This window comes from Heterodontus francisci, chromosome 46 (assembly GCF_036365525.1).
Source record: "Heterodontus francisci isolate sHetFra1 chromosome 46, sHetFra1.hap1, whole genome shotgun sequence".
Classification (NCBI taxonomy): Eukaryota; Metazoa; Chordata; class Chondrichthyes; order Heterodontiformes; family Heterodontidae; genus Heterodontus; species Heterodontus francisci.
Genome location: NC_090416.1, coordinates 13,549,872 through 13,567,092, shown reverse-complemented (window position 1 = coordinate 13,567,092; position 17,221 = coordinate 13,549,872). Strand labels below are relative to the sequence as shown.

Below are 17,221 nucleotides of genomic sequence, written 5' to 3'. Positions count from 1 at the left end.
CCGTCTCTGTGCTGTAAATTCCGTGGTGTCTTCCACGTGATTAGGAATAAAAGCATTTGCCAGAAAATCACTGCTGGTCCCTGGTCGGTAATTTGGGGGGGGGGGGGGGGGGTTTTACTGGGACTCCGCGGCAGTTTGCCATGGGCAACACTGCCATCTGGTGGGCACACCATTCGACAACACCAGTCCCCCATTTCCCTTGGTGAGGAGGAATGGAGGGAGTAAGATCCCCAATTCCCAGGCGGGCCAGTAAGCTTTCCCCTCTCAAAGCTCGAACGTCGTCTGCACAGGGCCAGGGACCGCCGGGGTAACTGGATGGTAAGCGGTGGCGGGTCATTCACTCACAATAAAACTCTAAGCGAATCGACCGATCACTTTACTATTGAATCCGCTTCCACTGCCCTTCCAGGCAGTGCGTTCCATATCTCAAAAACATAAAATCCTTCATTTGGTTACTGACTCTGGCCAGCAGCTATAGAGAAACCATCAGAATTTTACTCTTTTTTTTAAAAAAAAAGCTAAGCTTGTTTATTTAAACGTAGTACTTTATACAGTATGTGTTTTGAGTAACAGATTTCAACAAACTAACCAGCTGAACAGAATGTTCGGGGAACTCAGAAATAATTTAAATAAATACTGATTGCTCACCGAAAATTTTAACGTACAATGATTCGGGTGTCTTATTTGCATAAATACAGCTTGCCGTTCACTTCAGGAGTCACGAGGGGAGAGTGTTCCCCCCCCGCCCCGCCCAGCTCAGACTCATTTTCTTCGTAGTTGTAGCTGAAAACAAACAGGAATCTGACACCTGAACTGCAGTTTCCCAGCAGACGTCAGACTTCCTATGTACCTCCGGCGTTTTTCTGTTCTTCTTTCCCATTTCCAGCCTCAACCCTCCTCCACTATCTGCACTTTTGCCGAGTTTGAAGCCCGCTGGGGTGACTGGGTCATTGAGTATCGAAGGCGAACGTGACGAGCAGCGAGTCAGCCAGGAGTTGCAGCATCAACCTCCAGCGTCTCGTAAAGAAGAGGGCACTGGGAGGGCAGACTCTCCTCTGACTAAGTTCCCGATTGGAGAACACTGAAAACTGACACAGCTCGGCTGCAGAGGAATCGAACAGCTTGTGCGACTCAGTACAGCAGCAGGCACTTGGAGACTGGGACTGAGACAGTGTAGAGGGAGCTTTACTCTGTATCTAACCCCCGTGCTGTACCTGTCCTGGGAGTGTTTGATGGGGACAGTGTAGAGGAGGCTTTACTCTGTATCTAACCCCCATACTGTACCTGTCCTGGGAGTGTTTGATGGGGACAGTGTAGAGGGGGCTTTACTCTGTATCTAACCCCCGTGCTGTACCTGTCCTGGGAGTGTTTGATGGGGACAGTGTGCCCATTATCTTCAGCTTTTACACCATTTGCATATTTACATATTCTTACAGGTGGATCTTTGTCCATTTCTTTGATTTCATTCTAACATATGAGAGAGGGCACTGTATTGTCACTATGTCTCCAGCACTCGTATTAAAGCTCTGGGCTTCTTCGTTCCTAGCAGCAGTCTTGTACTGAAGGAGGTAAAAAAAAAAAAGGGACAAAAATAATTTGCAAAGTAAAATAAAATCTGTTTCAGAAAAAAATATAGAGCAACTTTTATTTTTAAAAAAACAGGATCCTGGGCCCCGCACTTTCGGAAGGATGTCAGGACCTCGGAGAGGGTGCGGAGGGAGATTTACCGGAATGGGAGCAGGGATGAGGGACGTCAGTCAATGTGGAGAGACTGGGAGAAGCTGGGATTGTTCTCCTTAGAGCAGAGAAGGTTAAGGGGGAGATTTAATCGGGGCGTTCGAAATCAGGAAGGGTTTTGATGGAGTAAATAAGGAGAAACTGTTTCCAGTGGCAGGAGGGTCGGTAACCAGAGGGACACAGATTGTAGATAATTGGTAAAAGAACCAGAGGGGGGAGAGGAGGAGAATTGTTTTTTAACGCAGTGAGTTGTTGTGATCTGGAACGAGCTGCCTGAAAGGGCGGTGGAAGCAGATTCAATAGTAACTTTCAAAAGGGCAATTGGATAAATACTTGAAGGGGAAAAATGTGCAGGGATCTGGAGGAAAGAGCAGGGGAGGGGAGTGGGGACTAATTGAATAGATCTTTGAAAGGCGTGATAGATGAATTAAAGATTAATCCCAACACTGCTGCTGGTGGGGAGATAAAATACAGGGTGTGTGACAAACCCCCCCGGGATCCGCCGAGTCCTGCACATTCCCTTCGACCTGCCCTAACCCCAACCCCGCCGCTTTTCCCGTTACCTGTAGGTGATCTGCTGGTCCACGGCCCCCGGCCCCCTCCTGTCGGGGGAGCTGCGCCTGGGTTTGCTCTCACTGCAGGTCAGGTATTCTATGCGGTCCTGCATCTCTTGGTTCTGTCGGGAGGGGCAAAATTTAATTTAAAAAAAATTAGTTTGCCCGCGGTTACATTGAGCCACAGATCTGCAACACACAAACTGGCAATTCGGCCCATCTGCTCCGTGCTAGCTCCCCCCCCCCTCCCCCCTGAACACTAACCTCCTCCAGTCTCTCCACATTAACTGAAGCCCTCTCAACCCCGGTCCCAATCCGGTAAATCTTGGATTGAATTTAGTTCTAGTACTTGCGAATAAACCCCTACCTCGGACTCCAGGTGTTCCACTCTCTCCTGCAGCTGCTGTATCAACACATCCTTTTCTTCAACCTGACTCCTGGAGGTCTGAAGCTGGGAAAAGCAGAAACAAACAAACAGTCTCGAACTTGTCTGCACAACAAATCAATTAGCAGCTCAACAGGCCAACAGAGCTGAATCCCCCACTATCAACATCCTCGGGGTTACCATTGACCAGAAACTGAACTGGACCAGCCACATAAATACTGTGGCTACAAGAGCAGGTCAGAGGCTGGGAATCCTGTGGTGAGTAACTCACCTCCTGACTCCCCAAAGCCTGTCCACCATCTACAAGACACAAGTCCGGAGTGTGATGGAATACTCTCCACTTGCCTGGATGGGTGCAACTCCAACAACACTCAGGAAGCTCGATACCATCCAAGCAGCCCGCTTGATTGGCACCCCATGTACAAACATTCACTCCCTCCACCACCGACGCACAGTGGCAGCAGTGTGTACCATCTACAAGATGCACTGCAGCAACTCACCAAGGCTCATTAGACAACACCTTCCAAACCCGCGACCTCTACCAACTAGAAGGACAAGGGCAGCAGATGCATGGGAACACCACCGCCTGCAAGTTCCCCTCCAAGTCACACACCATCCTGACTTGGAACTATATCGGCCGTTCCTTCACTGTCGCTGGGTCAAAATCCTGGAACTCCCTCCCTAACAGCACTGTGGGTGGACCTACCCCAAACGGACTGCAGCGGTTCAAGAAGGCAGCTCACCACCACCTTCTCAAGGGGGCAATTAGGGATGGGCAATAAATGCTGGTTTAGCCAGTGACGCCCACATCCCATGAAAGAATATATATATTAAAAATCCCTGATCAAGGGCTGGTCCGCTTTGAGTTGCCAACCCTCCAGGATTGCCCTGAATTCTGCAGAGTTGATAATCTGCAAAGAGTGAGCAACTCAAGAGAAAAAGGTCAGAGGGCAAATGTCATGGGGCATTAAAACCCAAGTGTTTTTTTGGTGTATCTGTTTATTCTAAAAAGATAGGAGATAGAATTTTTTTTTTTTTAAAAAGGCTGTTTAACGGGGGTGGGCGATCAGAAACTGGAATTCACGATGAAACCTCCAGCATTATGTCCAACCAGAGTTGGCATCTCTAGGTCCATCGGAGTTTTTGCGGCCGCGCCCGGTTTAAAACCGGCCTGTCAGCATTTTTTTTTTTTTGGTGTTATGTTTACTTTTGGACATTTTTCAGGAGTCTGACGTCTGGACTTTTCTGGGCGAGGTAGAGGGCGGAGACACACTCGGACTGTCTCAGCTCGCCCGGTAATCTGACAGAGACAGAGAGAGGCACACAGACACACAGAGCCTGTAGAATCCCGGTCTCGGGTTGGGGGGCAGGCGGGGGGTGGGGAGAAAGAATAATTGCAGGAAAGCACATACGGGGTAAAAAGCAGGAGTGGAGTGGGATTAACTGGACACAGGCGTGTCGGGCTCAATACAGTAAGATTTTACACCGACTCATCGCAGATACGAGGCCCGACTTGTGAATGCAATGTTGTCATTTATCGCGAGGGGACTGGAATATAAAAGTAGGGATATTTTGCTACAGTTGTACAGGGCATTGGTGAGACCACATCTGGAGTAATTGCGTACAGTTTTGGTCCCCTTACTTAAGAAAAGGTATAACTGCATGGGAAGCAGTTCAGTGAAGGTTCACTTGGCTGATTCCAGGGACGAGGGGGTTATCTTATGAGGAAAGGTTGGGTCTGATTGAAACATACGAACTAGGGGGGTCACTGTTTAAAAATAAAGGGGTCACCCATTTAAGACAGAGATGAGGAGAAATTATTTCTCCGAGGGTGGTGAGTCTTCTTCCTCGGACAGCAGTGGAGTCAGGGTCATTGGATTTTTTATGAAGGCAGAGGTAGACAGATTCTTAACAAAGGAGGGAGTCAAAGGGTACTTCCTCTTCCCAGCTTGTACGTTCTTCCTGACCGGGCCCGTGCTCACCTGCTCGATCATTTGGCGCACTTTCCTCTGCTGGCTTTTCAGCATATCGTTGAGGTGGCAGACCTTCTCCCTCAGGTTCTCGACCTCTTTCTCCAGCTGCATCGACCTGGAGCAGGTGGGGGAGTGGGGGGGGGAAAAGCAGGCGGGAGAGCGGGTTAAATCCCAGCGTGGGTAGATGGGGGGAGTTTGTCGGGGGGGGGAGGGGGGGGGGGAAAACAGGATCGAGACGAGCCGCGATCGCAGCTGCAGTCGCTCGTTGAGGTGAACAATGGGTCAGTGGGGCGAGGGGGCTTGATAGGACACTCGAATCTCAGTCAGCAATGGGCAGCAGCCATACCTGCGATCAGCCAGACCAGTCCGGTTCTGCGCTCTCATCTCCTCCAGCTGGCGTTCGTTCTCCCTCATCTTTGCCGCCAAGGTCTGGTGCTCCTGTCGCGAGACAAAATAGAAATCATCGAGCACAGAAAGAGGCCATTGGAATTTGGACTCAACTAGTCCCACACCTCACTTGCCCCAAACGAACCCCCTCCCCCCCCACTCCCACTCCTCGCACAGATACCCTCCTCCGCACCTTTTCCATTCCAGTCATTAGCCTCTGCAGTTCCTCGATCCGCTCGTCGCTCTGCGCAACCCTCTCCTCAGATCTCTGAAGCGATTCCCTGGCCTCTCCCAGCCGCATCTGGTAGCGGCCGGCCTCATCCTGTTGCGGACAATAGCAACAACAAATTTTTTTTAAAAATCAGAAGGAGGAGAATTTATTTCTCGAACGCAGCTCTTGCCTTCCGGGCCTCGAGCCCATCACGCAGCTGGTGGCAATTGCTCTCCGACTGACCTCAGCCAGTGGCAATTGCTCTCTGACTGACCTCCAGCCGGTGGCAATTGCTCTCCGACCGACTCCCCCCCACCCCCCAGCAGTTTGTCGGTAGTTAATAGTCCCTTGGGTTTCTGCACTTTGGGAGCGGTGGCCTCAGAGGCACGGGTCAGGTTAGCAGCTTCAAGCGTCAGTACTGTGCTCCAGACGCCGGTCTGCCGTGAGCAATGCCACGGGGGTCAGCTGGCGTTTCTTGAACCGACGCGCCTCTGACTGGGGGCCCTCTGGTCAGTTTGGATCAGTACGACGCTGTACGTCTACCGGGTGACGGAGCAGCCTCATTACTGACGAGTCCTGGCCGCCCACCCCCAACCCCCCCCTCCACCCTTACCTCCAAAACTCTCCTCTCGGACTCGTGCCTGCGCTCGGCCTCCTGCAGCTTGCCGTACAGCCGCTTAGTGGCTTCCCGCATCTTTTGTGTCTCTTCGTCGCTGCGGTCCGTCTGTTGAGGGAGAAATCGGTTAGCCTCCTCTCGCACACCACCCCGCGTGGGAGAAGGCGGACCGACAGCCTCTCACTGAAATCCCACCCAACGCTGGGTGGCTCCCATCGCCCATACTAGTTTTCTCCGCTTCTGTGACGAGGGAGGTCAACTCTAATTGGGGTTCACTGGGAAGCAATGAGAGTCGGGGCCCCTCGGAGCCACTGGATGGCAACAGGGCTCGGAATCCCAGCACACTTCGCTCTAACCCAGGGGGTCACCACGGCCCAGACATCACCTTCGGGCTGAGCTCACTCAACACAAAGCGGGACTCGGTCTGGGGCCGCTTCTTGCGCACAGTTCAGTACGGCACTGGGGCGGGCACACTTACGGCTTGCATCGGTCCCCAGGCAGAGGAATGAGTCAGGACTGGAGTTTCCCCACTCTATCAGGAAGTTACACCGACCGCCCGACAAATCAAGACACTGTAGGCATCAGACCTGCTTCAAAAGCACAGGCCGTCCCCCGACACCTCCCCCCCACCCCTTCCTCACACATACACACCCCCACCCCCCCAGCACCCCTCCTCCTCCACCCACCCCTCACATTAAAGACACGATAATAATCTCAATGAACTGAGATACAGGTCACCTGCGTGCCGACGTTTGCTGCTCTGTAAAGTCCCACTCGATTCCCCTCGGGATGCAGCCTCGCGCCGTCACGCTGTCCCGGAAGTCCCTAATAAATGGGAAGAGCGTTCAGTCAGCCACGTGGAGCTTCTAAGCAACAACCTGCATTTAGATAGCACCTTGAATGTAGCTCAAGGTTAATCAGACAAAAACAGACCCCGAGTCACATGACAAGATATTAGGGGGACGGGCGACCAACAGCTCAGTCAAAGAGGTTGGTTTTAAGGAGCGTCTTAAAGGAGGAGAGAGAGAGAGAGAGAGGCGAAGAGGTTTAGGGAGGGAATTCTAGCGGTTAGGGTCCCCCAGGCAGCTGAAGGCAGGGCCGCCAATGGTGGAGCGATGGGAATCGGGGGGGAATGGGCAAGAGGGCGGAATTGGAGGAGAGCAGAGATCTCGGAGGGTCGTAGGGCAGCATCACCCACTTGGAGTATATGGGGCAGGTAACATAGGATAAACTTAGACACTATAAAGTTGTCTGGTCTTCACCTCAGATCTGGTACAGTAGTCCACAACGTCAGACCTCAACCCGTTCACTTGACCATACAACTGCTCACGGACTCTTTCCATTGAATACCGCACCTGAAAACAAACACAAACAGTTTTTGCACTCAGATGTTACTGCCCAGAAAATCTCAGAGTAAAGCTCCCTCTACACTGTCCCCATCAAACACTCCCAGGACAGGTACAGCACGGGGTTAGATACAGAGTAAAGCTCCCTCTACACTGTCCCCATCAAACACTCCCAGGACAGGTACAGCACGGGGTTAGATACAGAGTAAAGCTCCCTCTACACTGTCCCCATCAAACACTCCCAGGACAGGGACAGTACGGGGTTAGATACAGAGTAAAGCTCCCTCTACACTGTCCCCATCAAACACTCCCAGGACAGGGACAGCACGGGGGTTAGATACAGAGTAAAGCTCCCTCTACACTGTCCCCATCAAACACTCCCAGGACAGGGACAGTACGGGGTTAGATACAGAGTAAAGCTCCCTCTACACTGTCCCCATCAAACACTCCCAGGACAGATACAGCACGGGGTTAGATACAGAGTAAAGCTCCCTCCAAATTTCAACAAAGGAAGGAAGGCAGAGAACTGGAAGAACTTTTGTGAGTTTGTTTTATCCTGAAGTCTTTTTCATTGATTGTTGGGGGTGGGGAAAGAAGAGACCTGAAGACCTTGGGTGGGGCTGTATTGTCCAATAGGGAGCTCCTGTGTTTGACATCTTTGGATAGGGAGCTCCCTCCCCACCCCAACTATTAAGCCTGGGACAGCTGGAGCTGCCCAGATGAAGAGACTTCTCTTATCTGAACATCGAAGGAGGTGTGTGCCTTGGCAGCTTACAGCTGACCCAGGTGAAGACATCACCCCACCCTCCCAACTGGAAGACCAGCTGCAAGACTTCTTTAAAATACCAACAAAGACTGATTCCTCCTGGCCTTCCTCTCCCTCAGCCTCTTCCCCTGTGCTACATCCTTTAAATGTTGCTTTTTTGATTTATTGTATTTGCTCTTTTTTTTTCTCTCAGCAAAGTGCCTGTAACTCTTCTACCCCATGACTTCTCAGTCCTCTCCGGTGGCGGGGCCCTCCTATGCTGCAGCAGCTGCGACAGCTGCTCCTGTGGCCCCGTCACCATTTAAAATCTTAACATCAAAGCATGGGGTGAAGAGTTACACCCATCCTAATATGACTATTGAGGCTTGTGTTAAGGCAATGGCCGTGGTTGTCGGCCCCTCGGCCATTGTTGCAGCCTCAAAGATGTATGGGAAGGCTGTGTTCTTCCTGAAGACCGAGCGGGCTGTGTCCCTCGCCCTAAGTACGGGGCTCACAGTGGGTGGGATTTTCCTGCCAGTGGACCCTCTGGGGGCCACTGCACATCGGGTAACCTTGTCGAACGTCCCACCCTTCATTCCTGATGAGCTCCTCTTCCCCCACCTACACCATCTGGGGGAGGTGAGGTCTGGGATCACCCCAGTCCCGCTTGGTCTTCGGGAGCACAGCCTCCGACATGTCTACTCCTTCCGCCGCCAGCTATTCATGCAGCTGGCACGGGAGGAGGTCTTGGAGGGCCACTTCTGTATTGAGTTTCAGGGGACGGCCTACCGCGTCTTCTGGACCTCGGATGGGGCGCGGTGCCACGTCTGCAAGGGGGTGGGGCATGTTCGTAAGAACTGCCCCAACCTCTCGGCCGCCAGCTCCACCTCGGCGGCCCAGAGTGGTTCCACAGCACCTCCTCCCACTCCCCCACACATCCAATAGACGCCGCTCAGTCGGTTCCGGAGGCTGTAGTTTTCACAGCCTCCGGCGGGGAGGGGAGCGTCCGTCCGAGCAGAAGGAAGACGCGGGGAAAAAAGAAACATCATGAGGCGCGTCCCCTGGACACTTTGACTCAACCCGAGCCTGAGCTCAGCCCAAAGCCCATTCCCATGGAATCCACCTGTCCCAGGGCTGGGCTCAGGCCCAGGGTGACTAAAAAGGGAAAAAAGGGTGCGGAGGCGGAGGCCTCTGATGACATGGAGGTCTCTGAGCCTCCGCACCCCAGTGCGAAAAAGAGGAGAAGGCACCCCTCCACAGAAATAACACAGGGCCCTGAGGTGCAGGGCCCATCTGTTGGAGGGGAGCTGCCTCCTGTTTCTGGTCCTCAGGTGCCCCCTACCGCCACCACCAAGGCTGCAAAGTCTGGGCAGGAGCTCCCTATTCCTCAGGATGGAGGGGAGGGGATGGCCCCGGTACGTGAGGCCCCTCCTGAAGGAGTAAGTGGGGCCCTGCTTGTGGTGGGGGAGCCTGGGGACGCCGCCCATTCTGCCACTGCTACTGGGTCGGGTGCCCTGATTGAAGAGGAGGGCGACGCCCCAGAGGGTCAGCCCTCCCAGCCGGAGTCCACCACCAACCAGGAGACACCCAACCCGGTGAAAACTGAGAATGCTGCCCCATCTGCTGGACCTGTGGGTGCTGGCGGAGCGGGAGATGGCCTCCTCTCTCTGCCTCCGGTCTCGGCTCCGGCTGGATTTCCGGAGTCGGGATCTTATGTCTCCCCTGGACCACTCATTGGCCTGGGGACGGAGGTGGAGGGGGGTCCCGCGCTGCTGGTACCCACAGGCTCCAGTTTCACAATAGAACCCAGAGAGGACTCCTCCGCCATCGATCCTGGGGGTGGGAGCGTGACAGAGGCGGGACCAGCTGGCGCGGCCGGGACGTCCGCCCCACAGTGTGTGGTGGATGTGTCGGCCGCTGGCAGTGACGACCCGGAGGAGGATGGGGATTCGGTGTGGGGCACGGAGGATGATCTTGATTCCAGTGAGGTGGTGGAGTCCCTCGTGCCTCCCACCGAATCTCCTCTCATCCCCACGGCGGAACTGCGGGATTTCCTCGCGGTTTGCAGGGGCTGCCGCAATAAAGTTCAGCTGGCCCTCGACCGTTGGTCGAATCTGGCGCTGATCATACAGTCCGTCCGTGCAGCCCTGAAGATAACGGGCAAGCGCGCGGGCGTGAAACTGGTTGAGAGGCGCCGTTTTAATGTGTTCCTCAATGGGTTGCTGGGGGAGTGGAGGGCCAGGTGCACTTCCACTCCCTCCTCACAGTGAGCTGTTGGTGAAGGGTTTTAAGTACCTTTGACATGAAGATAACCATAGCCAGCCTCAACATCAACGGCAGCAGGGGGTCTCACCGCAGATTTCACAATCTCTCAGTCCTTAGGGAAGGGAGATACGCGGTGAGCTTTCTGCAGGAAACACACACCGTTCCGGGAGACGAAGCCACCTGGCTCCTGGAGTGGCAGGGTGGGGTCTACATGAGTCACCTCACCCCTATTTTTAGTGGGGTGGCTATCTTGTTGGCCCCGACTTTTCAGCCGGAGATCTTGGGGGTCAAGGAGCTAGTGCCGGGCCGCTTGCTCCACCTCGCCGTTCGCCTGGGTAGCGTGCCGCTCCACTTTGTGAACGTGTACGCGCCCAGGCCCGGCGCGTTGCAAGCGCGCTTCTTTGAAGAAGTGTCCGCTCTCTTCAGCTCCATCGATAGCGGCGAGTGCATCATCCTCGGGGGGGATTTTAACTGCACCCTCGAGGTGGGGGATCGCTCCGGTCCCCAGCGCGGCCAAGCGTCGGCGGAGAAGTTGAGCGGACTGATCAGCTCCCTTAACTTGGTGGACGTCTGGCGGAATCTCCATCCCGACTCCAGCGCCTTCACGTGGAGGTCTGGAGGAGGGGGGTCGCGAATCGACCGCCTCTACATTTCGCAGGCGTACGTCTCCCGCGTCTCGGCGGCCTCCATGCGGCTGGTGCCATGCTCGGACCACCGCCTGGTGTGGGCGGAGTTCACTCCGCTCCGCACGCGGGCGGGGTCCGCGTACTGGCACTTTAACAACCGGCTGCTGGAGGACGTGCGATTTCGGGACTCGTTCTGTCGATTCTGGGCCGACTGGAGAAGGAAGCAGGGGGGCTTCCCCTCCTTGAGGCTATGGTGGGATGTGGGCAAGACTCACATCCGCGTCTTCTGTCAGGAGTACGCGAAGGGGTCGACCAAGAGGCGGGAAGCCGAGATCGGGCGCCTTGAGAGGGAGGTGCTCGACTTGGAGTCCCGCCTCGGTCATGCCGTCGCGGACCCGGCCCTGTGGCAGGCGTACAAAGAGAAGAAGGGCGCGCTGAGGGACCGGAGGTCGAGGGGTGGTGCATTTTGAACTCTGACCTTGCTCACTGTCCAAGCAGCAACTCGAGGCTCAGGGAAAAGGAATGAAAGCAAACCAACCTCTTTCAAGTGTCCAAGTTCGTCGCGCAGCTGCCTGAGGGAGGAATCATGAGAAGTCTGGGCGTCTGAGACCATGCCTTTGATGTCTGGGTCGTACAAACTGCGCGTCTGGAAGGAATAACAGCTCCATTAGGGTCACGCACAACACTTAGAGACTGTGTCACTGCTTAATCTTCAAACAGGGCTTCATCCGTCACCCAGGACACCAGTTTTCCCTGGATCTGATGGCACATATGGAACGGCCCACGCCGTGGCACACATGGAACGGCCCACGCCGTGGCACACATGGAACGGCCCACGCCGTGGCACACATGGAACGGCCCACGCCGTGGCACACATGGAACGCAGCACCCTCGCACACAACCAGTGGGGCAGCGGCGCAACAGGGCGCGCGCGTCGACTGAGGTACATCGAGAAAGGCTCCATGCGCGGCACTGGAGGGGGAGGGGGGGGGGGGGGGGCCGCCCCGCTACCACACAGCTCGCATCCCGACCGTAGCTGAAAGGTCAGGCACCCCGCCCCGCCCCCGCCGGTCAGCTCAATCCACATGCTGCTACCGGGAGTGGGGGGCGGCCAGGACCTTGCCCATCTCAGAACCCCCAACCCCCCCTACCCCGCCCGCGCCGAGGGGACGGGAGGTCGAGGCCGACGAGAGTCCACTACGAGGAGGGTGGGTGGGGGGGTGGGGGAGAGAAGGAGGGAAACACATTGCCCGCAGGAGACCAGGAAGGGGATATTACCGTTAAGCAGGAAGCTCCGATAAGTTGACGCCGAGCTTAATTTTAAAATTCCAAGATAGAGGCGGGGAGCAGTCAGTGATGGGAAAGAGGAGGCGAGGCTGGACGGTTGAGATCTTGGGGAAAGCGATGAGCAGAAGGCAGAAAGGAGACGAACATTGCGAAGATGCAGGTCTAGAGTGATCGGGACAGGAAACTTGACTAAAAGGGCATCGTAGGCCCATTAATCGAAGAGACCCGGCGCGCTCTGGGTGACATGTACCTTGATGGTTTCACCGGACGGCCCATCCCAAGCTGAGTCACTGCTACACCTGGAGGATACAACAGCGTAGGCCCTGCCAACAGGCTGCAAGGCAAGAAGTCGGGGTGGGGAAAAAAAAAAAAAAATCAATAAACGGAAACTGTAAACAAAACGAGCAAGTTACGGTTCCAAATTCGGGAGGGGATGGTTCCCCCATCGACCAGCTCCTCTTTCCAGCCAGTAAGGTCCCACTATCCCAGTATGCTTTTTAGTGTGGCCTTTGTTTACCCCACCCCGCCCGATGGCGGGTGACGGTCGCCCGGGAGAACCAATGGGTGCCAGTAGGTCAAGTGACCACCCGTGACCAATGCAGAACAGCCCAAGCTCGCAGCCCGCGTCCACCCAGTGCCGACCCAGCAAGGACCGTCTGGATTTCCAGAGGTGGGGGGCAGGAGACCTGGCATGTTCCAGCCTCCACCACCCAACACAGGGGAGGGTGGGAGACCTGAGGGCCACATGTAGCACAAGTACAGCAGGAGGAAGCACTGGGAGAGCAAGCGATGGTGGGGCGGGGGTGGTGGGAGAGGGGGCGGTGGGAAGGAACTGGGGAAGAGAAAGCGAAGTGGGGGAGAGACATGCAGCTGCCGGGCGAGGTGAAAATACAGACAGGACAGACAAAGACAACGTTGAGTGGGACCACGGACGCAGATATTAGGAGGCGAGAGAGCCTGACAGAGGACTGGGATCGCTTGTGAATGTCGCTGGAACCTTTCTTAGAAAAGAGGAGGAGGAGATGCAACGTCCACCCTACTGGTAGACCCTGTGAAATTCCACCCCGCCAACTTGGCACTGCCCAGTCACCTCCGGCGTCTTCAGCGACGGTCGGATCATTGCCAGGGTGGGGTTTCACCGCCCCCCGGCGGCTACCAGCTCCCTCTCTCCACACCTGGCCTCAAGGTGGCGACCGGCCCACCGCGGGCTCTTCAACTGTGAGGGCATCACAGTCAGGTTCAAATGGCGTCCCCCCGGTGCGCCGACCCGACAGGCACCCCCTCCCCCAGTTTAGACTTGGACCCCCTCCCCCCACCATCTGACACAGCAAGACTTGCCAACGTGAAGCCACTCACCGGGGCTGTGGTGGGGGTATGCGAACGAGGCAGGGGGAAAATATATTGGGGTGGGTGGGTGGGGGGGGGGGGGGGGGCAGTCCTTTTCCCTTCCCAGCCCCGCCGCATGCTTGCTCGGGATGGGGAACAACAGACAAGATATAAAAAGTTAGATACCTTTCTTTTCATTTGGTCTCTCCTCGCTGGATCAACGTCACCCTGGAGGGTCAGCCTCAGCCTACGAACATCCTGTGAAGACACACGTAGTCGATTAGGCCCGGCCACCCAGAGCCACAACATTCTAATCTCTGGCGGGACGGAAAGTTACAGCCTAGAAACCAGCCACTCGGTCCATCTCGTCCGTGCTACCACTTGCTCCCCCCCCCACTTTATCTGCGAGTTCACAATCTCGGCTGGCAGCGGCACCGACATGTCGTGCAGGGGGCTGCTGCATCGTCAAAGGTGCTGCCCTGAACTCGCCACTCTTTATCCAAACCCCACACACACACACACGCACAAGGAGAAGGAGGCCAGTCTGTGCCAGCTGGAGGATAGGATCTGCACTCCCTCCCCACAGTGAATTATTTTTGACAGCTACTGAGGCAAAAAAAAACAAAACACAGCAGCCTTTCGAGACCAGGAATAACACTAGGACGGGAGGAAGCCATTCAGCCCCTCGAGACTGTTCCTCCCATTCAGTTAGATCAGGGATGATCCTGTATCTTAACTCCATCTCCCCGCCTTGGTTCCGTAACCCCAAACCCCAATTCCGTAACCCCAATCTCCTTAACCCCAAAAATCTATTGCTCTCTGTGTTGAAATTTCCAATTGACCCTCCTCCCCCCGCCTCGACAGCTTTCTGGGGGGGGGAGTGTTCCAGATTCCCACTCCCCCTTTGTGTGAAGAAGTGCTTCCTGACATCACTCCCTGAACGGCCTGGCTCGAAATTTAAGGTTCTGCCCCCTTGTTCTGGACTCCCCCTCCCCCCACCAGAGGAAATAGTTTCTCTCTATCAACTTGTTAAGTAACAAGTTAAGCGTCCAGTTAATCTGCTTGTGTCTTTTAACAGAAGTCAGTACCTCGAAAGAATTCTTGCTCATTTTCGACTGAGGTATACAGAACTATGAGGGGCATTGAGGTTACAAAGAACAGTACAGCACAGGAACAGGCCATTCGGCCCTCCAAGCCTGCGCCGATCTTGATGCCTGCCTAAACTAACACCTTCTGCACTTCCGGGGTCCGTATCCCTCTATTCCCATCCTATTCATGTATTTGTCAAGATGCCTCTTAAACGTCGCTATCGTATCTGCTTCCACCACCTCCCCTGGCAGCAAGTTCCAGGCACTCACCACCCTCTGTGTAAAGAACTTGCCTCACACATCCCCTCTAAACTTTGCCCCTCGCACCTTAAACCTATGTTCCCTAGTAACTGACTCTTCCACCCTGGGAAAAAGCTTCTGACTATCCACTCTGTCCATGCCGCTCATAACTTTGTAAACCTCTATCATGTCGCCCCTCCATCTCCGTCGTCCCAGTGAAAACAATCTGAGTTTATCCAACCTCTCCTCATAGCTAATGCCCTCCAGACCAGGCAACATCCTGGTAAACCTCTTCTGTACCCTCTCCAAAGCCTCCACGTCCTTCTGGTTGCGTGGCGACCAGAATTGCATGCAATATTCTAAGTGTGACCTAACTAAAGTTCTGTACAGCTGCAGCATGACTTGCCAATTTTTATACTCTATGCCCCGACCGATGAAGGCAAGCATGCCGTATGCCTTCTTGACTACCTTATCCACCTGCGTTGCCACTTTCAGTGACCTGTGGACCTGTACGCCCAGATCTCTCTGCCTGTCAATACTCCTAAGGGTTCTGCCATTTACTGTATACTTCCCACCTGCATTAGACCTTCCAAAATGCATTACCTCACATTTGTCCGGATTAAACTCCATCTGCCATTTCTCCGCCCAAGTCTCCAACCGATCTATATCCTGCTGTATCCTCTGACAATCCTCATCATTATCCGCAACTCCACCAACCTTTGTGTCGTCCGCAAACTTACCAATCAGACCAGCTACATTTTCCTCCAAATCATTTATATATACTACAAACAGCAAAGGTCCCAGCACTGATCCCTGCGGAACACCACTAGTCACATCCCTCCATTCAGAAAAGCACCCTTCCACTGATACCCTCTGTCTTCTATGACAGAGCCAGTTCTGTATCCATCTTGCCAGCTCACCTCTGATCCCACGTGACTTCACCTTTTGTACCAGTCTGCCATGAGGGACCTTGTCAAAGGCTTTACTAAAGTCCATATAGATAACATCCACTGCCCTTCCTTCATCAATCATCTTTGTCACTTCCTCAAAAAACTCAATCAAATTAGTAAGACACGACCTTCCCTTCACAAAACCATGCTGCCTCTCGCTAATAAGTTAGTTTGTTTCCAAATGGGAGTAAATCCTGTCCCGAAGAATCCTCTCTAATAATTTCCCTACCACTGATGTAAGGCTCACTGGCCTAAAATTTCCTGGATTATCCTTGCTACCCTTCTTAAACAAAGGAACAACATTGGCTATTCTCCAGTCCTCTGGGACCTCACCTGTAGCCAATGAGGATGCAAAGATTTCTGTCAGGGCCCCAGCAATTTCTTCCCTTGCCTCCCTCAGTATTCTGGGGTAGATCCCATCAGGCCCTGGGGACTTATCCGAAGAAGGGTCACTGACCCGAAACGTTAACTCTGCTTCTCTTTCCACAGATGCTGCCAGACCTGCTGAGTGAATCCAGCATTTCTTGTTTTTGTTTCAGACTTATCTACCTTAATGCTTTGCAAGACACCCAACACCTCCTCCTTTTTGATAATGAGATGACTGAGACTATCTACACTCCCTCCCCTAGGCTCATCATCCACCAAGTCCTTCTCATTGGTGAATACTGATGCAAAGTACTCATTTAATACCTCACCCATTTCCTCTAGCTCCACACGTAGATTCCCTTCTCTGTCCTTGAGTGGGCCAACCCTGTTCACCTATTTACCCTCTTGCTCTTTAGAAATGTATAAAAGCCCTTGGGATTTTCATCTCTCTCTTACCAATGACTTTTCATGACCCCTTTTAGCCCTCCTGATTCCTTGCTTAAGTTCCTTTCTACTGTCTTTATATTCCTCAAGGGATTTGTCTGTTCCTAGCCTTTCCAGCCCTTATGAATGCTTCCTTTTTCATTTTGACGAGGCTCACAATATCCCGCGTTATCCAAGGTTCCCGAAACTTGCCAAACTTATCCTTCTTCCTCACAGGAAACAGGTTAGATAGGAAGAGATTTTTTTCCCTTAACGGAGGGGTCAGTAACCAGGGGGCATAGATTTAAGATAAGGGGCAGGCGGTTTAGAGGGGATTTGAGGGAAAGGTTTCTCACCCAGAGGGTGGTTGGAATCTGGAACGCACTGCCTGAAGGGGTGGTAGAGGCAGGAACCCTCACAACATTTAAGAAGTATTCAGATGAGCACTTGAAACGCCATAGCATACAAGGCTATGGGCCAAGAGCTGGAAAATGGGATTAGAATAGGTAAGTGCTTGATGGCCGGCACAGACACGATGGGCCGAAGGGCCTGTTTCTGTGCTGTATGACTCTGTGACTGCTGCCACGTAATCATCCACAATGTGGAAAAATGAGTCTTCAATTTTAACATCTCAGCCAAAACATGGCACTTCTGGACAATGCAGCACTCCCATCAGTACCGGGGCTCGAACCCACA

The 17,221-nt window shown here is 53.8% G+C and overlaps 1 protein-coding gene across 3 annotated transcripts in view; it reads right to left on the bottom strand.

Annotated features, from left to right (window-relative positions):
• Window positions 1-524: 524 nt before the first annotated feature.
• Window positions 525-17,221, bottom strand: part of LOC137356745 (tuftelin-like) — a 22,355-nt gene continuing 5,658 nt past the window's right edge. For 2 of the 3 annotated variants that reach the window (XM_068022479.1, XM_068022480.1), the window contains exons 2-13: window positions 13,645-13,716; window positions 12,383-12,466; window positions 11,384-11,491; window positions 7,126-7,218; window positions 6,602-6,688; window positions 5,861-5,971; window positions 5,230-5,358; window positions 4,996-5,087; window positions 4,659-4,764; window positions 2,659-2,742; window positions 2,301-2,413; window positions 525-1,559 (exon numbers count right to left, since the gene is read on the bottom strand). In XM_068022479.1, coding sequence (XP_067878580.1) covers window positions 1,499-1,559; window positions 2,301-2,413; window positions 2,659-2,742; window positions 4,659-4,764; window positions 4,996-5,087; window positions 5,230-5,358; window positions 5,861-5,971; window positions 6,602-6,688; window positions 7,126-7,218; window positions 11,384-11,491; window positions 12,383-12,466; window positions 13,645-13,716 — 1,140 coding nt within the window. In that variant the 3' untranslated portion in view covers window positions 525-1,498. The remainder of the gene's footprint in view (window positions 1,560-2,300; window positions 2,414-2,658; window positions 2,743-4,658; window positions 4,765-4,995; window positions 5,088-5,229; window positions 5,359-5,860; window positions 5,972-6,601; window positions 6,689-7,125; window positions 7,219-11,383; window positions 11,492-12,382; window positions 12,467-13,644; window positions 13,717-17,221) is intronic. The other variant, XM_068022481.1, reaches the window with a different exon arrangement.